General features: G+C 47.1%; 2 protein-coding genes across 3 annotated transcripts; both read right to left on the minus strand.

The window, feature by feature from the left end:
* Positions 1-988: 988 nt before the first annotated feature.
* Positions 989-11,945, minus strand: LOC142978414 (uncharacterized). 2 transcript variants are annotated; one of them, XM_076122854.1, is made up of 8 exons: positions 11,710-11,945; positions 4,897-5,648; positions 4,675-4,797; positions 4,268-4,555; positions 3,554-3,717; positions 2,657-3,483; positions 2,342-2,571; positions 989-2,269 (listed from the first exon to the last, which is right to left on the minus strand). In XM_076122854.1, exons 2-8 carry the CDS (start codon positions 5,601-5,603, stop codon positions 1,534-1,536), a joined length of 3,075 nt encoding a protein of 1,024 aa, XP_075978969.1. In that variant the 5' UTR covers positions 5,604-5,648; positions 11,710-11,945; the 3' UTR covers positions 989-1,533. The 2 variants fall into 2 exon arrangements, with proteins under 2 accessions (XP_075978969.1, XP_075978968.1); XM_076122853.1 differs by having other exon boundaries at positions 4,897-5,651.
* A 3,599-nt stretch (positions 11,946-15,544) lies between these two features.
* Positions 15,545-17,527, minus strand: LOC142978606 (uncharacterized). Its single transcript, XM_076123113.1, has one exon. It carries the CDS (start codon positions 17,525-17,527, stop codon positions 15,545-15,547), a length of 1,983 nt encoding a protein of 660 aa, XP_075979228.1.
* Between the last annotated feature and the right edge of the window lie 958 nt (positions 17,528-18,485).

The following is an 18,485-nucleotide window of genomic DNA, read 5'->3' on the forward strand; positions in this document are numbered from 1 at the left end:
CTGTGGTAAATCCTAAAAAATTCCGGTAAAACCTAAGATTTACCAACTGTCAATGGTTAAAGTCCGAACAATTCTTTTATTTCGAACTTTTACCACTATTCACTTGATGATGTCGAGATGTCGCCGGAGCAGATACCTATATAATTATACCGTAACATAGTTATAAAGAAGGAGTTTTGGGCAAACCGACATGGGTAGGTTAGGTTAGAAGGCGGGCTCCGGCGACATCTCGACATCATCAAGTGAATAGTGGAAAAAGTTCGAAATAAAAGAACTGTTCGGACTTTTACCGTTGGTAAATCTTAGGTTTTACCGGAAAATCTTAGGATTTACCACAGTTCGGGCTTTTACAGTAACATATATACCAGTTATTTGGTTACCATAGTACAAGCTCAGCTTAGTTTGGAATCATATGACCGTGTGCGATTTGCCAGTAATATTATTATGTTTATTATACCCGACGACAAATGAACGCGACATTTGTCCGCGCTCCCTCTGTCTAAGTTATGTTGTATTTAATCGCTAAATCTATTGTAATTGAATCTTAATCCTCGCCGCACTCCACCGCTTCCGCGCCTCCACGTCTGTACGACGGTACGTCTGTACTTATGTACGACGACCACGGTTCTCGTACAACATCACGATACCAACATTATTGTAGTAATTTATAACCTGCAGGCTCTTAGAGGATACTTATTAGAGTTTTTAGGTAAAATTATAACGTTTTATCGGTACTTACGTGTACAATATGTTGCGTCTCTCCCGCGGCGAGTGGCGTCCAGTGGCGTCGAGTCGCAGCGCGCGGACCTCGTCGCAACTTAATTAAACTATAAATAAAGACGCGCACACACTCGTGCCACCACGCACACTTACATAGTAACGACTGTTATGACAGCAGATAACGACAGTGTACTTATACATGACTCTTTGTTGAGCTATCTGTGGGAGATCGGTAGGCAGCAGGTGGAACACAAATAAAACTGTAAGGTGTTTATGTTCTTAGATTTGAACTATGTGTTTATTTTAGCATCGATAACTTAAGTGAAACGAGGGACGGGACAGTTCGTCAATAATAACAATAAACAACAGTAGATACAACACAACGATCGAGAGGGCGCCACGGTCGCAGCGCCGCGCGCCTGACCTCGGACAATACAAAATTATGTTACAAATAAATAATATAATCATTACAATATACAGTGCGTCCTGTTTGAGCATCGTCGCGACACCGGCGCGAGCCTCCCGACCTCGCGACGCACACGAGCCCCGCGGCCGACCCTCACTCACAACCGTCCGCGCTCACGCGAGCGCTCGCCGCGCGGCACTCGCACACACACGCGCACTGACACCGACACGACCGACACGACCGACACGACCGACACGGCCGACACGGCCGGCCGACGGAACACAACGTACAACGCAACGGGAGAACCGAGTGCACACAACATCACACAGCGAGGAATAGCGCTCCGCCGCACGTCACACCGTGGTCTCGCGGTCCACGTGGATGTACTCGACGGAGCGCTCGCGCCGTCAGGACGACGCGGCCGACGAGGCGCGCGACGCGTCGTACAGCAGCTCCTCCGTGAGGCGCCGCCCCGCCGCCAGCGCGCCCAGCAGCTGCTTGTCGGCCGGCGCCCGCCGCCGCCGCCGCAGCGCCGCCACCACCAGCAGCGCCAGCGCCGCTGCGCCCGCCGCCGCCGCCGCCGCCGCGCCGACGCCACCCGGCGCCGTCAGCGCCGCCAGAAGCCGCGCGCCCGCGCCGCACGCGCCCGCCTCGTCGCCGCCGCCGGGGCAGTCCGCCTCGCCGTCGCACCACAGCGCCGGCGCCATGCACGCCGCCAGCGCCGCGCACGGGTGCAGGCACGCCGCCGTGGCATTGGGCCACGCCTCGCCCGGCGCCAGGGGGCGCGGCGCGGGCCCGGCGCGCCACAGCTCCATCCAGGCGAGACGCGCGGCGCCCGGCTCCCGCGCCGCCCACGCCACCAGCAGGGCGCCGGGCCGCGCGCCGCGCCCCCACCACTCGTCCGTGAACACGTGCACGGTGCGCGTGCCGGCGCCGGCGCCGGGACAGATGACCCGCACGAGGCGCGACGAGTGCGCCTCGTACACGAGCACGCGGTTGGTGGTGGCGCAGGGCGGCGCGTCTCCCGCGCCCGCCGCGGTCGGCAGAGGGAGCTCCTCGCCCCACACTCGTAGAAACACCGAGCGATTGCCGCGCGCCTCCAGCAGGAACGGCGCCTCGCCGCACTCCGACAATCTGTCGTTACTGGGTACGAGATTTGTAAGTTAAAGAAGCTGTCGTTATTGGATCTAAGTAGTGATCGTGTGCATCTTTTACCTGTATGGATAACTCAAATGTAATCTCGTTCCGGGCGGCGGCAGTCGACGTGTTTTCGCGCAGGGCGGGGCGGGTCCGGGGGCGCGCGTCCACACGCCGCGGAACTGCACGTGGCGGTGATCCTCGCCCGCCAGCAGCGAGCGCGACACCAGCTCCAGCTCCAGCGCCGGCCCGCCGGACTCCAGGCGCAGCGGCGCCGTGCTGTTGTCGCAGATGCACGCCACCGGTACCTGCACGCGATCGTCTCACGTTACTCACGCATTCCCGATTACAGATTCAGATATACCGAACGCTCGACCGGTGGTAGACACTCACTCTGTACCCGGGCCACGGAGATTCATATATACGAAGGTGGGGCACTCGTAGGGGAGCGTCGTCGTCGCCGTCGAAGTCGGCCAGAGACTCGTCGGCGACGTCGGGCTCGTCGGGGCGCGGCTCCAGCGGCTCTGGAGCGCACACGGGCCGGCCCGTGATGGGGTCCGTGCGCGTCGTACAGCGCGGCTCCTTGCCGAAAGTCGCCGACTGCAAGTCGAGCACGACCCGCCCGCCCTCCGTCTGCAACCGGTACACGCAACGCAGACGTCTCGCCCCGCCGCGACCGAACCACAAGGCGTTCCGCGGAGACGCGAACGGACCCGGCGACGTCAAAACTCGAGCGCACTCCGCCGGTACGGCGGGCGCGCGCCGCACGTCCGGCGGCATCGCCGAGCCTTCCAGTCGCGCGTCCACGAACTCGTAATGCAACGCGAACTCTAGCGGATGCGTGGCGGTGCCGGGCAGCGAAGTGGCGGCCAAGGATAGCAGGGGCGCCGCCGACACGTAGCCGTCGGGCGGCGCGCAGGGCCGCGGCGAGCGCGTGGCGTTGGCGAGCGCGGCGCGGGCACACAGCGCCGGCGCCGTGTCGCAGTAGCGGCCCAGCGGGCGCGCGCCCGCCTCGTCCGCCCCGCCGCCGTCCCAGATGCGCAGCTCCACGGCGCAGGCGCCGCTAGACGGCCGCGGCCGCGCCTCGCCGGAGTACTGCGCGGCGAGCGCCACGCGCGGCGTCACGCCGTTGTCCTCGTCGCGCTCGGCGCTCTCCACCCTCCGCGGCTCCACGAGCGAGTACTGAGTGAAGCTCGAAAAGTATATCCACACGAGGTCGCCTGCGGAAGCGCAACGATCAGTATTACGCCGACAAAAACATACCGGAGGCGTCGGAACGATCGTGGTCACCTGGTCGGCCGTGGAAGGTCCAGGTGCAGGTGGTGTTGGGCGGGAGCGTGTGAGCGGGCGCCCGCAGGCGGCCGCGTCTCCCGCGACCTCCGGCCGTCGTCGTCGAGTTCGTCTCCTCCTCTGACGAGGATGCCTTCACGTGAAACTCACACCGCCGCGCCTCCCTATTATATTGTCAATGTAAATTTTGACCCAGTACAAGAATATTTTTTTATTATACACCATCTTATACTAGTAGTACAGACTATATCAGTGAGATATAAGAATGCATTAAAATTATAAATAATTATAATATAATCCATACTAATATTATAAATGCGAAAGTTACTCTGTCCGTCTGCCTGTCTGTTACTCAATCATGCCTAAACTACTGAACCAATTTGCATTAAATTTGGTATGGAGATATTTTGATACCCGAGAAAGGACATAGGCTATATATTATCACGCTACGACCAAAAGGAGCAGAGTGCCAGTAATTTTTTTTACAAAAACGGGGAAAAGTTTCACCCATTCTCTCTTATTGGACGCAAGCGAAGTTGCGCGAGTGAGCTAGTATACAATAACGTGTAATAGTTCAGATTCCCAAGGAGGGTTGACGTTAGGCAGGCCGTTTTAAAAACATTAGCTAAATCCCATAACAGCACGTTTTTCTTTGAGAAAAGACGTTATCATGGAATAAGGACACGAAAAAGAAAAAAATACATCGTATGTTACCTGGCGTAGTCGAGCGAATCGGAGTCAGCAAATACGACGTCGACGTCCAGCTCGAAGCCTCGCAGCGGTGCGGGCGGGGCGGGGGGGCGCAGCGGTGCGCTGAAGGGTGACGAGTGGAAGGCGACGAGCATCTCGGGCCCGCGCGACGTGACTCGCGGCAGCCAGTCGCCGCCGCAGTACTCCACCAGCACCGGGTCGTCCGTGGACGCGCCGTCGTAGAAGATCAGCCGGTCGCGCTCGCCCGTGCACTCGCGCCACGCGCGCACCACGCGCCCCGTCTTGTTTAAGCTGGACAGAGCAACGACACTATAACACTAACCACTCACACCTTACCTGCTGCACAGTGCTCACCTTACGAGTTTTACGATGAATTATTATTTTTATTTCTATCTAGTAATAGCACTAACCTGGCCATGGATATCGAACGTTTGATCTGCATCTTGTGTGAGTACTCCTGGCGCACCGAGATCATCGCGTGCTTGCACGTAGGGATGTCTTTCTGACGCAGACTCCAATAGCATGTCACGTTCCTGTCGATAGGCATCAATGTAGTCGACGTAACAGACTCATGCGGATACAAGACAATAACAGTAATAAGTGGAAGTGCAGCGCGTCGTCGAGCCACTCACCGGGGATACATTCCCGGGTAGTTGGGGCTCTGCAGGCGACACGGCTTGCGGTGGCACTCCTCGTAGGTGCGCGTGCAGTAGGTGCCGGGCGACACCGCGCCGCGCTCCAGCGGCGCCTCCATCGCGCCGAACCTCACCACGGCGTCGCGCTGCGCGAGGAACTTGTAGCGCAGCTTGAAGCCGAACGGCTCGCCGAGTCGCATGCGGAACAGCTTGACGGAGACGGTGACGGTCGCCGTCTCGCTGTAGTAGAGCGCGGCGCCGTCCGCCTCGCCGCACCACGAGCCGCCCGTGAAGGGCCGGCCCAGCTCCGACAGCTGCATGTAGCCGTCGGGGCAGCCGTCCAGCGCGCCCGGCTCGTAGCGCCCCACCTGGAACTTGTCGAAGGCGAGCTGCACCAGGTCGCCGTGCGCCGCGCCGCCCGCCGTGAACGTCAGGTGGCACAGGAAGGGCGCCCGCGGGGCCCCGCGCACCGCCACGGCGTAGGCGACGCCCACGCGCCCGTAGTACGTGCGGTTGCAGGGCGTGCAGTGCGGCGGCTCGTCGCTGCCGTCCGCGCACTGCGCCACCGAGTCGCAGTAGGCGTCCAGGCGCACGCAGGCGCCGCTGCGGCACGCGAACTCCGCCACGCCGCAGCCGCCCGCCGCGCCGCGCGCCGCCGCCAGCAGCGCCAGCGCCGCCAGCGCCGCGCACCCGCGCCGCCACATGGCACTACCTGCGCGCGCGCCGACCGCCTGACGACCCGGCGCCTCCTACTGAACACCCTCATGTCATATATCTCTCGTGCGCCTAACACCGCCTAACTTTTGTGTACTTATTATGATTTTAAGAGGTATTCGCATCCGCAGCTATTTACTTATCGCATCTAGTGTTCGCTACATGACTGCCTCTGCCATGAAATACCTTGAACGAATATGAACCAAAGATAGAGATAGATACGAGTATTTTTGGTTTTAGTTAAGGATTTTTTTCCACTTAAAACACTTTTTAAGTCCAAACACGTAACTTTTCCATACATAATTAAGAGCAAACTTCTATTTTAAAAAATTATGGAACTTGCATGCAATCTCTCATCCCTTATTTTACCCCCCTAACTAATAGAATATAATATTTCTTAAGTTATTGTATACAAATTTCATCTTTCAAATTTCAATAGTTTAGGTTTCGTAATATGAGATAAAAAAATAAAAGGTGTTAATAAAATTCGTTAGACTGTTATTACATGTTACAGTCGTGAGTACGTAACTGAGAGCGCTTACACAGGATCGTAGTGTGATGTGATGTGATGTGTGGGAGAACATTGCTCGAGTGTTATCTTCATTGGCTGTCAGGGCGACGCGCGACGTCAATACCCGCTCATGTGAGCTACACACTACTACACAGGCTACACTTATATCTAAACATTTATAATTACTTGTCCTGTCTGACACACTCATTAACGGAATCACTAACTGATAATCATCGCAGACCCTAAACTATTCAACTTAGAAACATGACATCTAGGCAAGAGGTGCCTTCATTTAATGAAGGCACGAGCTAAGATTTTTTTTTCCAATCTACCCTATCTCTAGATAAGGAGGTGAAATCGGGGACGTAAGTTAGTTTGAAAGTTCGTTATTTCCGGAGCTGGAAGCAGGAAACTTCATATTTGTAAATTCATAGCCATTAGCCATATAAGCCATTTAAGCCCTAAGGACGATAGTCAGCGAAATTTTACATGATGTGGTACCATTTTTGAGCAAGAAGTAACAAACTTTATATATTTATTACTTTAATTAGAAATAAAAAAATATGCGTTTCCGTGTTTATAAAAAAATACCCTTAGTGGGTTAAAATAAATAGGATGAATGTTAGAATAATATTTGTACATTTTCAACATTAATTCGACTTATTGTTTTTGTAAAATTGTCTTTAAGACCCGGGAAAGGTTTTGTTTAAGGATGTTCGTGAGCGGAACTCCGCGGCTCAGTTAGTATTATAACAGTATATCCTCATGATTGTCTTAGAATATTTGTTTCATTGTGTACTAGCAGCCCATCCCGGCTTCGCACGGCCATTATATGTATTATAAGAGAAAATATACAATGTTTTACAGTGAGTTTTAATTTTTTTTTAAATATGTTATTTGTTTTTTTATTTCTTGTTGTATATTATTTTTCACTTTTATTTATTTGTCATTTTTCTTTTTTTTTATTTATACTTATATATATATCTGCTTAGCCTTTTTTCCAAGCTATGTTGGAGTCGGCTTCCAGTTTCACCGGGTGCAGCTGAATACCAGTGTTTTACATGGAGCGACTGCCTATCTGACCTCCACAACCCAGTTACCTGGGTAATAACACGGTACCCTTCGGTAAGACTGGTTGTCAGACTTTCAAGCTTCTGACTACTGTTAACGACTGTCAAAGATCTTCGAAATTGACAGCCGGGACCCACAATTTAACGTGCCTTCCGAAACACGGAGGAACTCGATATGTATAAGATGGTCACCCATCCACAAATCAACCTCGCCAAGCGTTGCTTAACCTCAGAGATCGATCCGCGCGGCTGTTGTTAACTAAGCCACGAGCTCCTATTTATACTTATATACCAATTGTTAAAAGGTCATAACCGCAAAAAAAAGCCATTTAATTTATTGAGTAAGAGTTTCGAATGGAATATCCGAATCGAATCATTTAAAAGGTAATATGAAGGTATTGAAGTAGTCTTAAATAATTATTCATTTATTTTGATATGGATCAATACCTATTTTTATAAAATGACGCTTATTGTGACGTAACTATAAAAGATAGAGACATGCTGTTGCGACATTTTTATAGATAGTGATATGTCCTGAAAAATTGTAATACTTCGTTTTGTTCTATCATTAATAGTTTTCGCAGCGCACGCGATTGAAGGAAGTTTTTATTAATTTTTTTACACCTCGGATTAGATTATTCATGTTTTAATAAGCATCCCTAATTATTAGAAACTGAAACCTAGCTTATGTCACTCGGAAATAGTGTAGCTTGCCAACAATTAAAGATTTTTTTAAATCGGTCCAGTAGTTTCGGAGCCCATTCATATCAAACAAACAAAAAATCAAACCTTTCCTCTTTATAATATTAGTATAGATAGTATACATGAAGTCAGTCCTTGGTTTTGTCTCTCATTACACATGTCATGTCTACATCAAGCTCAATATATTCGTCTACATATTTATCTAGTTTCTGTCCGCGACTCCGTCCGCGTACAAGTAGAAAATGTTCCAAGGAATACCGTCCTCGTGACATATAGTATCCTATGATTAATTCCAAGACATATTGTATAATGTGTACCAAATTTATTTCGAATAAGTGCACCAGTTATTATGTGATTAAATAACAAACATCCATCCAAACTTTCACATTTATAATTTAAGTATAATCTGATTAAAAAAGGATCAGCATACCGCCATCGATGGGTGAGGAAAAAAACGTACACGCAATCAGATTATTTTGCGTATCAGTAATTGTATGTTATCTCTGAAACTACTCAACCAATTAACGAACACTAAAGAGCATAGTTCATCTTCGCGATGTCCTTGTTGAGTTCAATTATTTTGGTCTTACCAATTTATATTTCTTGCTTAAATAATCTTCCAAACGTAAGTACGTTGACTACGTTTTTTTACACATAAATTCTCCAATATCTGGTAAAATATAACATTTAAAAATATTGTATCGTTGACTTTTTTTACACGTAATATTAGACCGACCAGGCATTGCTCTCAGTTATATGCAATTATTTAGACAGCGCATTCTAATTATAACATTTTCAAGAGGTTCCTTTCCCGATTTGCTGACAAACATTAGAATGGCTCGGCTGATATGCATCATATAAAGATAATGTATAGCTCTCAGCTCTCAGGGATAATGCAGCTACATATAAGTGAAACAATTACTACCTACATACAAACTTACAGATTTTACCTCTTTATAATATAACTAGCTTGCGCCCTCGACTTCGACCGCGTGGAAACGTTTTATCGTAGTAAAAAGTATCATATGTGTGAATTTAGGTTCATTTCAGTTTAATCAGTCGAAAATCTAAAAATATTTATACAAAATTTCACCCCGTATTTTATCCCCTTAGTATTGGAATTTATCGTAATACTTTCTTAGGGGATGCCTACGTCATAGCAGCTTTATGCATGCGAAGTCTCAGCTCGATCGGTTTAAAATTGACAAAGTTTCGTACAAACTTTGATCCTCTATTTTATCCCCTTAGGGGTGGAATTCATCAAAATCTTTTCCTAGCTGATGCCTACGTCATAACATCTACCTGCATGTTTCAGCGCTATCCGTCCAGTGGTTTGGGTTGACACTATGTCAGTCAGTTAGTCAGTCAGTCGCCTTTGAGTTTTATAAATATATATAGAACTAGCTGACCCGCGCAGCTCCGCTCACGCTTTCTTCTATATATATGTATATAAAAGAAAGTCGTGTTAGTTACACCACTTATAAATCAAGAACGGCAGAACAGATTTTTTAGTTTTTTAGGCCTAATTCTGATCGGAAAATAGATCCACAGCTACCAGTAGATCATGACTAATTGGTGTTGTCAAAAATGCTGTTTGAGGATTTTTCCGGCAATTATTCGAATTTTTCTCACCTTTTAAACCTTCCCTGGACTTCCACGAATAATTCAAGACCAAAATCAGCCAAATCGGTCCAGCCGTTCTCGAGTTTTAGCGAGACTAACGAACAGCAACTTATTTTTATATGTTCATAGATTATTAGTGTAGATAAGATGGTGGGGGAGTCACTAAGGACACAACTACCGTGTATCGCAAACACTTGAACACTACTACCTAATAACTACTCAGCCGATGGATTTTCGTTTCGTTCGTTAAATTAAATATTAAAATAAACTGAAAATCAAAATCAAATCATTTATTCATATAGGTCAAATGCTAATAATAAAATAATACAGAGAGTGAATTTACCGCCAGTTCGGAAGGCAGGGCCAATGAGAAGAGCTGGCAAGAAACTCCAGGCCACTCTTTTTAATCGCCAATTAATTTTAACAATCTTTCTATTAGGTATAAATCTTTGATGATGTAAGGAGCCGCTACCAACACTACCGAACACACATAGGTCATAATATAAATAAATTAAATCAATATAAAGGTGCTAATAAGTAAGATAACAAGTGTATTGGAAGCATGATGGGAGCATCTACTGAGGTAAACAATCAACGTTGCCACAGACAAGCATCTTAGCAATGTGAACTAGGAATAAGTATGAACCGCGTCGATCAACTCACTTTACAGACTAAATGTTCGACGCCATTCGGTTACTACACGCAGCTAACATTACCTAAGAGCTTATAGTTGTTTAAGCTGTTCGTCCGCCACGTCAGTGGTCGACGGTTTATATTAAAACCTAATGTAACACACCGATCGCGACGTCAATCACTACTTTTTAAATGATTTGTGGATTAGATCACATGTTTAAAAGATATCTTGCGTGTTGCATTTACTTATAGGAAAGCAAAGCTGATCACCCCGCACTCGATGTTCTTGTTAATTAATGTGGGAGAGCGAGTAGTGTCAACGTAGTAGTTCATGAGGATTTTCTTTCTTTTTTATTTTTTGTTAGTTAACGTTTTCCACTTACTACTTATAAAGCGGAGAATGTAAAAAAGGGTATGTTCCTTGATTGTTCTGTAGTAAATATAAAGTACTATAAGTTATGAGATGTCACACTGGCGGCGTACAAAACTCGCGTGATCAACAAGACTTACGTGCAACATATCGACATGAGTTTGAGTTTTAAATATAGAGAGAGGTATTTAACTTTTACATTGAATGAAAGTTCGTTAGTGAGGAGAGCACAGAGCAGCACAGAGCGCAGAGACGTCGATGTGAGTGTGTGAGTGGATCAAGCCCCGTGTACATGTGAACAACGTTGTGACACACGCAGCTCTGACCACCACCACCAGCACGTGAACGTGTCACACGTGTCGCTACGTACCGAGTCAACTGAGTACAGCAACACAAGTCACCAGTATACATGTACTAATAGTACACTCTACTGATTAACATTACAATTGTGACAACATGTCAACTTTTAAAAATGTTATCACCTTATAATAGGTATACAATTTATAACGTACCACGTACATCAGGTGAAATAAACACAAAGTTGATAAAAATAAAGCGAAACCAGCTGAGATACTCTAAATGAGTGACCACACTGACTTAGTGTAGTGCGGCGTGAACGTGAGGGCGTGTACACGACGAACACTTCAACAGACATACTGAGATAATAGACCGATACAGCTGTGACAGTACGCCGCGCTACAACAATATAACTCTACCAATCGTATCAAACTAAACAATAAAGAGTGCAACGTGTGCTTGTGTTTACTTGGTGCACAGAAGTTCAACGATAACGCTAGTTGTCGTGCTGAGTGATAAGCGCTATCGGTCAGTTCCCCGACAACAGACACTGACACCAGTGACACCCAGTGACAGCCAGTGAGGCGAGCGGCTCCGCGCCGCGCGCACGTGCTGCCTCACACGACCCCGCGCCTCGCGCTACCACGAACTAGCACTCGCCACCACACACTCCTGCCACTGCACTCATGCACTGACTGCGCCGGCTGCACTGCTCTGCCCTCGTATGTCACATCACCGTCATATCTACGTGCGCTGCTACAACTACTACAACCGCCTTCACCGACTATCACGTCGGTTGTGTGCAATAATTTCATTCATTCACCTAATATCTGTACAGTGCCACTAATATTGACGAGAGAGTATCGAGTGCAACCACTAATACTACGTACTGTCTCCGTTGATCCGACACGTAGTCCTCATATCAGCAGCGAGCGGTGCAGGCTGTGCAGGCGGCCACTAGGCCCGCGCACTCATCACTCGCGCCCAGCACTGGCAGCACTCACAGACACTCGCGGCGCGACACGCGGCACGCGGCCCGCGGCGCAGGGTGCGGCGAGTCGCGGTCTAGCGCGAGGGGAGCGCGAAGTGAGCGCGGTGCGAGCGTGACGTAACGCCGCGCCACACTGCAGCGCGGCCGCGCGGCCGGAGCCGGCCCGACCGAGCCGCGCGCCCCCCTCCCCCTCCGCCCGCGCGCCGCTCCCCCGCGCTGCGTGCGCACGCTCTCGCCCCGCGGCTGCACCTCGTGCTCGGCTCCTGCAATTTTATGCATCATTCGAATTAACTTTCTCTTGACCCTGTGTCAACTTTTTAATCGAGTCATTAGCTCCACTAAAACAATATTAAGTCCGGCCGTCGAAGTTCAGCCGTCGAAGAGAACAGTGTTAGCGGGCCCGGTATAATTGCCACTGAAATGACTGAAATCTGAATAATGTAGGCCTATTCTATCTTCTTTTGCACACTTAATATTTAACACTAGCCACTACGTTGTCCGTTACGGAATTGAACAACATTAGGGAAAATTGTACAGAGTTGTAGAGTAAAAATTAGCAATAGTTAACGGAAAAATATGTAGCAAATAACAGTATTTTTATAACATCTAGTCAATTTTTTTTTTAAGTTATTTGTAAGTAAGAGTTTTGTAGACCGAAAAATCTTCACCTTGCTTCAAAATAAATAATTAATAGTAATACTGGAGGTGTTTTATTTAGTCTTTCAGCAGGGTGACCAATAATAATTGAATTGAGAAATGTTTCGCACAGGCCGGGGATAGTCCTTGGGAGCATTTCATAGTGTTCACAGGGATACACACCGGATTGCGAATTTTTTTTTTCTTTTTTTTTTTTTGCATATTAAGCGAGCGTTCTAAACAGACATTAAAAATAATATAAAAAAATGAATGAAATGAATGAAATGAATGAAATGAATGAAATGAATGAAATGAATGAAATGAATGAAATGAATGAAATGAATGAAATGAATGAAATGAATGAAATGAATGAAATGAATGAAATGAATGAAATGAATGAAATGAATGAAATGAATGAAATGAATGAAATGAATGAAATGAATGAAATGAATGAAATGAATGAAATGAATGAAATGAATGAAATGAATGAAATGAATGAAATGAATGAAATGAATGAAATGAATGAAATGAATGAAATGAATGAAATGAATGAAATGAATGAAATGAATGAAATGAATGAAATGAATGAAATGAATGAAATGAATGAAATGAATGAAATGAATGAAATGAATGAAATGAATGAAATGAATGAAATGAATGAAATGAATGAAATGAATGAAATGAATGAAATGAATGAAATGAATGAAATGAATGAAATGAATGAAATGAATGAAATGAATGAAATGAATGAAATGAATGAAATGAATGAAATGAATGAAATGAATGAAATGAATGAAATGAATGAAATGAATGAAATGAATGAAATGAATGAAATGAATGAAATGAATGAAATGAATGAAATGAATGAAATGAATGAAATGAATGAAATGAATGAAATGAATGAAATGAATGAAATGAATGAAATGAATGAAATGAATGAAATGAATGAAATGAATGAAATGAATGAAATGAATGAAATGAATGAAATGAATGAAATGAATGAAATGAATGAAATGAATGAAATGAATGAAATGAATGAAATGAATGAAATGAATGAAATGAATGAAATGAATGAAATGAATGAAATGAATGAAATGAATGAAATGAATGAAATGAATGAAATGAATGAAATGAATGAAATGAATAAATGAATGAGTGAAATGCACGACCGATATGAACGAGGGAACGAAATGAACACAAACATATTTAGGAATTACATGACATCTCCCTGAAATCTTATAACTTCCCCCTGATATCTTATAACATTTACCTTAAATTTTATAACAACTCCCTGAAATTCTTAAAGACAACTCCCGCCCTAAGAATTGCTCTTGTGTCGCGGGGACTTTTACAAACATACAAACAACGGACACAAAGCACAACCAGACCCCAGACCCGTGTGGGAATCGAACCCACGACCTCCCGTTGCAGTGGTATCGGCGTGGCGACCTAAACCACTGCGCCACGGAGGCAGTCAAAATTATATTATGACTCCTTGAAATAACAAAATAACACAACAACTTCCTGAAATCTTATAACATCTCCATAAAATCTTCCTGAAATCTTATAACATCTTCCTGTAATCTTATTATTTCATCTCCCTGAAATTATATTACGGCTCCCTGAAACTACAAAACAACTTCCTGAAATCTTATAACATCTCCATATAATCTTCCTGAAATCTTATAACATCTTCCTGTAATCTTACTTCATCTCCCTGAAGTCTTATAAAATCTCCCTGGAATCTTATTTCATCTCCCTGAAAACTCCCTCAAATCTTATAACATCTTCCTGAAACAACATAATAACTTCCTGAAATCTTATAATATCTCCCTGAAATTACATAATAACTCCCTAAAATCTTATAACATCTCCCTGAAATTACATAATAATTTCCTGAAAACTTATAACATTTGCCTGAAATCTTATATGTATCATCTCCCTGAAATAACATAATCATTTCCTGAAAACTTATAACATCTCCCTGAAATGATATTATAATATCCTGAATTCTTATAACATCTCCCTGAAATAACATAATAACTTCCTGAAATCTTATAATATCTCCCTGAAAAGATATTATGACTCCCTGAAATCCTATAACGTCTCCCTGAAATGATATTTTGACTCCTTGAAATTATTAAATAACTTTATGAAATCGTAAATCTTACTACACTTTACAAATGAAATTAATAAAAAAAAAAAAAAAAAAAAAAAAAGTAAAAAGAAAAAAAAAAAAAAAAAAATTAACGAAATGAACGAAAAACACAGATGAACGAAATTCGAAAACGAAATTCGAAAACGAAATCCCAATCCCAATCCCGATCCCGATCCCGACCCCGACCCCGACCCCGACCCCGACCCCGATCCCGATCCCGACCCCGACCCCGATCCCGACCCCGATCCCGATCCCGATCCCGATCCCGATCCCGATCCCGATCCCGATCCCGATCCCGATCGCGATCCCGATCCCGATCCCGACCCCGACCCCGACCCCGACCCCGACCCCGACCCCGAAAAATACGAACTAGATGCAAAGAAACAATTAATTCTTTCTTTAAGGAAAAGAAGTATGATTTCGACGGCAATGAGGTGTGACAAGCGACCTGTGTAAAGGACGTTTTTTTTTTTTTTTTTTTTTTTTTCTGTACCCCTGGCGCGGGACGTCCAGGGACTTTTATACAAACTACTCCTATTTTATTTCTCTTTACTTCTATTTCTTATCCTACCCTAAAAGGGCCTATTCTACCACATTCATTCCGTTCTCTAGTACCATACTTTCTCGCTTTTATGCCTCTCGTACTTTTATCCATCTTTCTTTCATTCTTTCATTCCTATGCTTTTCTATTTCTAACATTAACACAACTCGGGGAGGGGGGTGGGGGGGATTGGGGGAGGTTAGGGATATTTGTTTTATTCATATACATTTGTTTATCTTACATGCTATTCTTATATGCTATTCTTATTTTGTACTGACATTTACTTTTATTTGTATTCTACTTACACATTATTTCCTTATTTACTATTCTTAGCTTAATGGCTTAATGCTATCAGTATATATGATTAAATATATATGATAAACATTTTTTCTTACACTATTATCTTATATTATTTGTCTCATTTCGTTTGTTAACAACTTTTACTATTTTCCTTAGGTAAATTATGAACAATTCTCTTTTTGATTTATTCATAACAAGTTTAGGCCAGTTTTTCGGTTTTAATTCTATTTCTAACTTTTGTTCGACCTCGTATCTTTCCTTCTCGAACTGGGGGCATTCTGACACTAGGTGCGGCAGTGTCTCCAGCTGCCCAGGTTCACAGATGCATGTTGGGTCCTCCTTGCACTTGAACCTAGTCAGGTACTCGGAGAACCCACCATGCCCTGTTAAGGCTTGGGTCACCTCATGGTCCAGATTTATTTTTCGCACTATCCTATACGCGTCGATTGCGCTCGGGAAGTACATCTTGGTGATTTTCGCGGTTGTCCCTAGGCTGTACCTCCGGCCCCATTCGTCAAGCGACTCCGAACGGATTATTCGCTTGACGTATGAGACCGGACACCGGTCGTATTTAGGCCTACACTTGGACCCCAGGGCGGCCTCCTTCGCGAGTATATCCGCTCTCTCGTTGCCCTCCAGCCCTGCGTGGGCTTTTACCCAGAACAAGGAGACGCTCTTGTTCTGGGTGTTACAGTTTTTAATGGCGTCTCTGGTTTCCACCGCGAGGGGGTGGAGGGCAGCGGGGTTTACGACTGTTTGGAGGGCCGCCATAGAGTCACTGTAGACCGCAAAAGTCGCTTCTTTACGCTTATTCGCTTCCTTTGCCGCTTCGCAAAGAGCCAAAAGCTCAGCCTGGTAGACGGTGCAGTACGTCGGGAGAGCAAGCTTGAGCTTGAGGGTTTTTGTCTCGGCCTCCCCCCTCCATATGGAGAGAGCCGCTCCGACTTTGCCCTCAATCTTGCTCCCGTCCGTGAAAATGCGGACCGCGAAGTTGCTATTATTTCTCAGTTGTTCCTCGTCTACCAGTCTTCCCAGCTCCAGCTCGGTTTGCTCTGCGGGGTGGGGCCTAACTAGTGCCGAGGTCATTCGTTCCACCTCCCGGTCGCCTATTGCCGGCTGGGGCACCCCCCTCTTGGCCTCGTAGAGAGTAGCCGATTCACGGACTCTGAGATCAAGGGGGAGTATCCCAGCCAGCAACAGTGTTGCGTTAAGAGAGGTAGTTCGATATGCCCGGCAAAGCTTTTGAGCGAAACTCCGCTGCAGCGCGTTAAGCTGCTTTTGCGCGCCTAGTTTCTTGGACGCCGGCGCCCACGCACTCGACGCGTACAGGACAATGGGCTCCACCACTGCCGTGTAAATTCTGCGGATGACTTCCGGGTGCAGTCCCCAAGTGACTTTCGCCGCCCTGGAGAGCTGGCCGTACACTGCCGCCGCCTTTGCGCACACGTTTGTGATGTGAGTGTTGAAGGTGAGTCTGTGGTCTATGGTGAGTCCTAAAAGTTTAATTGACTGAGACATACCAATGCCGATCCCGCCCATGGTCAGTCGTGGGGTGTCGTATTTCAACTTGTTTGTTATTACCATTGCACAGGTTTTGTGTGGTGCGAACTTCAGTTTGTTTTTGACACCCCACGCCCGAACATACTCGAGAGCGGCATTGGCACGTCTCTCTACCTCCTGGCCTGTGTCCCCCTCGAATAGCAGGACAACGTCGTCCGCGAAAGCCTGCACGTAATGCCCCCCTTCCTGGAGGCCTTTTAGCAAAGGGTCCAGCAATAGGTTCCAGAGGATTGGGCCTCCTATTGATCCCTGCACGCATCCTTTTTCCGTTGCCCGCCTATGCTCCACACCCATGTAACGCACCCCGACGGTCCTGTCCCTCATATAGTCGCCCATGACTCTCGCGAGGCCGGCAGGGCATTTTTCCTCCGCCAACCTCACGCTAATCATGGGCCACCACGCGCTATCGAAGGCCCCCTCTATATCCAATGACACTAGTGTGGTAATTTTCTTTTTTGCTAGTTTGCTGCGGATGTTTTGCAAAAGGATATAGAGGGCGTCCTCGGTGCTACGCTGTGGCATAAAGCCAAACTGGACCGTGTAAAGGACGTTTAGGTTAGGTTAGGTTAGGTTAGGTTAGGTTAGGTTAGGTTAGGTTAGGTTCCCCCTGCCTGGTCCGGGGGAGGGCAGTCTGCCACCTCCGGGCTCGGTGGCCGGTGCGGATTATACCGGAGGCCGGGACATACTGCGCATCTGCGCGCAGTCTGTCCCGGCCTCCGAAGGCCCTCTTCGGCCGGCGAACTCGGGGGAGTTTTCTGGCCATTGCACGAGGGGGCATGTGGAGGGACGGCACCAGTGTGTTGCGGTGTCGTCCCACACTGTGGACGGGTCCGTTGATGGACAGCCGCGTCGGGGCTGCGGTTGCGTGCTTTAAGCGATCCCGCAGCCTCGACATTATGCGGAGGAGGAAGCAACACCTCGGTGGTTTAGTGGGTAGGCCTAGCCCTTCTGGTTCGGAGAGCCCCACATACCCCAGCGCTCCCCCGGGCGCTGGGGATGCAATTTCATGCATTAACCGAGTTAAAAAAAAAAAAAAAAAAAAAAAAAAAGGTTAGGTTCCCCCTCGTCCCCCTCGTGGGTCTGCACCTTGTCGTGGTGAGGGGGCTCAGTAGCATTAGCGAAGCCAAGACAGACCCGAAGGGACCGTTTCGTTCTGAGGCCTTCAGGCTCAGAACCAGGTCCCTTCACACCGTGTGGTGGTGCGCGAGCGCCACTGCACGAGAGAGGAAGGAAAACCTCTATAAAAAACCATGGGGGGGCGGACTTTCATGTCCTGCCCGGGGTGGGGGTGTCCGCTGAGTACTGTTCTCGGCGGACCCAAACCGCAAGCCTGGCTCAATTTTTGAGTCAGGATCGGGGGCTGCTTGTCGGAGGTCGGGGAGACAGCGGTCGCGAGGAAGAAAACCTCTATAAAAAATCACTGTGCGTGTCCCTCTGCTTGCAGAGGGCACAGGTGTCGGAGGAGGGACGGGTGATCCGT

This window comes from Anticarsia gemmatalis, chromosome 14 (genome assembly GCF_050436995.1).
Source record: "Anticarsia gemmatalis isolate Benzon Research Colony breed Stoneville strain chromosome 14, ilAntGemm2 primary, whole genome shotgun sequence".
NCBI classification, from domain to species: domain Eukaryota; kingdom Metazoa; phylum Arthropoda; class Insecta; order Lepidoptera; family Erebidae; genus Anticarsia; species Anticarsia gemmatalis.

Excerpts from the sequence above, each read along its gene's own strand:
- LOC142978606 (XM_076123113.1), bottom strand. The coding sequence starts at position 17,527 with ATGCCACAGCGTAGCACCGAGGACGCCCTCTATATCCTTTTGCAAAAC.
- LOC142978414 (XM_076122854.1), bottom strand. The coding sequence starts at position 5,603 with ATGTGGCGGCGCGGGTGCGCGGCGCTGGCGGCGCTGGCGCTGCTGGCG. Across the intron at positions 3,718-4,267 it reads GATTCGCTCGACTACGCCAG|GGAGGCGCGGCGGTGTGAGT; the intron begins GTAACATACGAT and ends ACAATATAATAG. Across the intron at positions 3,484-3,553 it reads GACCTTCCACGGCCGACCAG|GCGACCTCGTGTGGATATAC; the intron begins GTGACCACGATC and ends GCGCTTCCGCAG.